The 5,164-nt window shown below is 41.2% G+C and overlaps 1 protein-coding gene across 1 annotated transcript in view; it reads left to right on the top strand.

Annotated features, from left to right (window-relative positions):
- Positions 1-4,986, top strand: part of LOC107569016 (rab3 GTPase-activating protein catalytic subunit-like) — a 43,261-nt gene extending 38,275 nt beyond the window's left edge. The window contains exons 21-22 of the mRNA XM_016255014.1: positions 518-620; positions 4,410-4,986. Coding sequence (XP_016110500.1) covers positions 518-620; positions 4,410-4,688 — 382 coding nt within the window. The 3' untranslated portion in view covers positions 4,689-4,986. The remainder of the gene's footprint in view (positions 1-517; positions 621-4,409) is intronic.
- Positions 4,987-5,164: the final 178 nt, after the last annotated feature.

Genomic DNA, 5,164 nt, shown 5'->3' with positions numbered 1-5,164 from the left:
GCAGACTGCCGGGAGGGGCTGTTTTCAGTTTTGTTTATTTTGTTATTAAATTGTTTAAATGTTCGCCGGTTCCCGCTGCCTCCTTCCCGATCTATGAACTTTGTTACAGATACCATTTTTCTCTAAGAAGGAATATAATTGTGAGGATACTACCTTTTCTAGTATCTTGGACGGAAAAGGGAGATTCGAGGTCGGTCTGTAATTAACTAGATCTTTGGGGTCAAGTTGTGTTTTTTTTAATGAGAGGCTTAACAGCCAGTTTTGAAGGTTTTCAATGATGAATTAATAATAGTCCTCTATTAATAATAGCACCTCTTTTAGGAGCTTAGATGGAATAGGGTCTAACATACATGTTGTTGGTGGCTGACTTCACACACACACACACACGCAGTAGTTTTTCTCTGTTATGGCTGTATTTCCCATTTCATCTGTCACGGAGATGGATATTAACATGATAAACGTTTCTCTTTCTTCATCTAAACTCTCCTGCATGCTCTTCCTGTCTGCCGTCTGTCAGGTTTGTCAGCTGTTTGCTGGAGGAGCCCGAGGTTTCTGTGATTGGAGCCGGACGAGGACCTGCTGGAAACATCATCCATAAGCTGTTCGTCAGCTCTCAGCGGGTAAACCAACACACACACACACAAACACACATTTTTTCAACTGATTCATTCAAACAGCTGATTCATTCAGAACCAAAGCAAGTGGCTGTCTTTATGAATGAGTCACTGAATCATTGACTCACGTGATTCATTCAAAATCGTGGATTCATTCAGTAATGAATCACCGCTGTGTGTTGATCAGAGATGCTCAACAGTTCTGCTGTGGCTTTGATTGAACTTTTCATTTGTGAAATTGAGCAAAACAGACAATATAGTGTCTAAAATGTAACACGATATGAACTTGAACTGTTGTATAAATGAATCTCATTTGCAGTCGTGCAGATATTGGGGGAAAGCAGCACTCTAGCTGGTGTGAAATCGCGAAACTATATCATATGATATAAATATTAGAGGGTGATTTATTTTTTGTGCTCGTATCTTGAATCTTTAGGCTCATATAACTGCATTCTGCAGTCAGTCGTCCTGCATCATGTTCATCAGTGTAAGATGACAGACATGTCTGGACCGGACGCTGCATTAAAGACCTTAATCATTTTAATACTTTATTTTTTCCAAAAATTAACCAGATTAACCGAGACGCTGCCGAACGCATTGAAGCGCATCATGACGACTTTAACAGCAGGACGAGCCACAGCTTTAAAAATACATTTAAAAAACTGCTGGAGCTGTTTTTGCTGTTTGTCATAATTAGCTAAATTAATGAAATGCGGCAGATGTCTTGGTTTCATTTAGAGCTTTAATGTGACACAGAGGTAATTAAACACGCCAGCGAGTGATTTAGCTCGTTTGGAGTCTGACGGTTAAACAGCATGTTTGATAAACGGCTTGTGTTTGAGTTACTTAGGGTTTTAGTTAGTGGAACTAGTACCTGACCACTCATCAGTGTGCTAACTAGTAGCTGGTCAATCTCATAGAGAACTTTCCAGATCAGATTGATAGATTTCAATTGATTTCACTGCAAAAATCTGACCTGTAATTCACAGAGAATGTCAGCAGAGCTGCATTTTTACGCTAAATTTAATGCAATGTTTTTTCTTTTGATTTTGAGATGAATCAATCTGAATGTTTTTCTGTAAGATTGACCCATGAGTCACCTGAAGCCTCATTAATTTACCCTGTTAGTATTAGTCTCTTCTATGTGCATCACCATCATTCCCAGGATGCACTTGTGCTCAATGGCCCCAGTGTAAATTGTAATTCTCAGCTATTTACAGTTAAACAGGCTGAAAATGTGATATGAGCGTTGAAATGTCAGCGCTGCGGTGCTTGGCTTGAGCTTCAGATGCTCACGAACGAGATCCGTGCTCACAAGTTTGCTTTAAGTGAGAACTGTTTGAAATGGAGTTTGTTTGCCTGGAAATCTTCCTCAATTACCGTGTGCGTGTGAGGACTAAATTATAGCCTGTGTGTTGCCAGGCTGCAAATAGAAAGGCAATAATTATCCCAAGCATCCCCGTGCAAAGCATGTGAAATCAGGGATTCAAATGAGGTGAGATTTCCTGCAAGAAAGAGAAATGAGAGAGAGACAGACTCACAGCGGCTGCTTTTGTTGCATGTGTTTGTGGGAATGTGCTTGCATTGATCGTGTTTGCTCTGATTGGTCATGTTTTGGATGTTTTCAGTGTGACTCTGAAGAACAGAACAAGTGGTGCCGTGACCCGGACACATCCAAAGCATGACTGCACCAATGATCAATCAGATTCATCAAAGAATAATTTTCTGTTTCTTTAACCTTCAGAATGAACATTATACTGAAGAACCTTATTGTTTCGCACATTTTTACGGTTTCCTCTTTAGGGATGAATCTCACAGTTGGATTTCAACCCAAAACCAAAACAGAAAAAATGTCATGGGATGCTTAAATAAGTTCAAGCTTATAGAACCATTAGAATTATTGTAACATTTATTGTCATGATAATTAAGCACATTTCCACTCCCAAATTAATGCAAGTCATTTGTTAAAAGTAGTAGCTGTACTGTTATGTATAAATACTGTACAATTTAAATTCAAGTCACATTTATTTCTGTAGCGCTTTATTATCCAGTACAGATCATTTCAGCGCAGCTTCACCGTCATGAACAGAACATAACAGAATCGGTGATGCAGACTTCATCAAATATGAGACAAACTCATATTCGGCTGCAAAGCAGCTCTAAAGAAGTCATAATTCAGATCAGTGTTGATTCAGTTCAGTTCAGTATATATTGTTTGCATATTTATTATAGTCACTACGGAAAATGTGTTTAATTGTGATTAAAATACTGCTACAACTTTTGTTTTCTTTATGCATGTTTCTGATTTTTGTGTGAAATGTTTGTGAGATTCATTCCTCGCGGCTCGATCTAAAGCATGCGACACACACTGAACGTGTACAGATGCTCTTATCTGGCCCTGTGTTTTGTTGTTGTTTTTCTTCATTTGTGTTTGTTTGTTTGTTTGTTCTCTCCTAACACCGCTTGTCTGTCACTCTTGTGAAGTTGGCCGACTCCAGCGACGAGGTAAAATCTAACACCTGTCACCATGATGATGTACTTCAGTGCGGATCAGTGTGTAGAATCATCTCTGTTATCTGTTTTCTGATCTGCGCTCTGGTGTTTGGTTGATTGGTGTGGCAGGGCTTCCTGATGGACCTGGAGGTTGGTTCTGTAGAGATAGACAGTGATGTTCTGCTGTAGTTAGTCTCGTGTTTGTGTTCTGGGTTCAGAACCAGATCCGTTTGTGGGAGTCATTTCTGTAGTCTGTACCAATACCTGTCAGACTTCATGGTTCTCGCTATCAATTTCGGCACCAAAGCAAAAACTATTATAACTATGTTTTTATTTAGCTATTTATAAAATAAAATGTGTTCATTATTAAAGCTATTAATAATTATAAAAATAATATCCTTCAATTAAGTAAATATTGCATTAAAATGATCAAATGAATAATTAGTAATAAAGTAACAAACGCATCACTGGTAACAGAATAAGTGTCGGATCTGTTGCACTTAAACATGGAGCGGTGTTGACCTATCAGGCTGTTTTCGTCTGTTGTGATTATCACAGTGTCAAATATCGCTATTTCAGATTCAGTTTTCATTTGGGCGTCGCTTCCGAAACTTTGCAGTCTGTGCTTAAGTAGCTTGAAAAATAAAACTTTTATTCAATTTATCAGAAAGTGAGCAAAGACGCTCTCATATGAGTTCAGTTCAGATGCAGCTCAAGCTCAAAACTCCCGTTATAGTCATTCAATCTGTCTATTCAGCACAATTAATCCATTATTTACATCGTGTTTGTACGATTCGCTGAACAAACTCTAGCGCATCGAGCGGATTCTGACTCGAATGCCTCTGATTGGCCGTTGCTTTCACGTGCTCATCAAGCACATCTGTGATTGGCTGCAATATTTAACCTATATACTATTAAATGTAATGAAGAAACTTACATTTTCTGTAAAGCTGCTTGGCAGTGATTTGCATGGTGAAAAGCTCTATACAAATACACTTGAATTGAATTGAATCCCTCAGAAGCGAGTGTTTCTGTGCTCATGAAGGGGTTTTGGAAGTCACAGATGCTGCAGGTTGATCTGAATCCAGAACATGTTTTATATCTCAGTTCCGGCATCTGCTAATTTGCAATCAGCTTCGCAATTAGTGGAATTTGTTCCTGCACAGAAAAAAATAGATTGTGTCAATTTGCAGTCTCTACACACTCGTTTGAGCGTTGTCAAATACGTTTATGTAACGTTGTCAGCTCAGCTGATATGAAGTCAGCGCGTGACTGATGTGTGTTGTGTGCCGATGTGTTCAGGCCGCTCTGCTGGCGCCGATGGAGGACGAGGCGGGTCGTTCTGGAGGGACGGATGACAGGAAAGCGGTTCCGGATTTTCCGCCCCCTGCTGGACGGGAGGTTCTGCTGCGCACCTGTGTGCCGCGGCCCGCGCCGTACTCCAAAGCCCTGCCGCAGCGGCTCTTCTGCGTGCTCCTGCGGGACGAGTTCAGGCTCGCCGGCGCCTTTTCCTCCGACACCTCCTTCTTCGGAGCGGATCGACCAGCGCAGGTTAAATGGGTCGCAGGTTTCAGGAAATAACACAGATGAGTGTCCTGCTGCACTCGTGTTCTTATAGAGTCAAAACGCTTCACATGTAATCGCGGGAAATGGTTTCTGGATCAGCGCTCTGAGGGTCTCATCAGCTCTAAAATGGTTTTTTATCTGTTGGGTTTCACACATGCTAATAATATCAGTTTCCCTACTGTGTGCTTGATGAGAGCAGCTCTAGATTGAGTTCTCAACACTTTGCCTTAGGAAACAACACACGCTCACATGCACACACTCACACTCCCTCACACACACACACACACACACACACACACGCTCACACACTCCCTCACACACACGCTCACGCACACACTCACACTCTCTCACACACACACGCACACACTCACACTCTCTCACACACACACACGCTCACACACACACATGCGCTCACACTCTCTCACACACACACGTGCACACACACACTCACACTCTCTCACACGCACTCACACTCTCTCACACACACACAC

The sequence above is a fragment of the Sinocyclocheilus grahami genome, unplaced genomic scaffold, assembly GCF_001515645.1.
Source record: "Sinocyclocheilus grahami isolate Dianchi unplaced genomic scaffold, SAMN03320097.WGS_v1.1 scaffold1303.1, whole genome shotgun sequence".
Classification (NCBI taxonomy): Eukaryota; Metazoa; Chordata; class Actinopteri; order Cypriniformes; family Cyprinidae; genus Sinocyclocheilus; species Sinocyclocheilus grahami.
The sequence above is the reverse complement of the archived record's forward strand: the minus strand, read 5'-3'. Positions and strand labels throughout refer to the sequence as shown.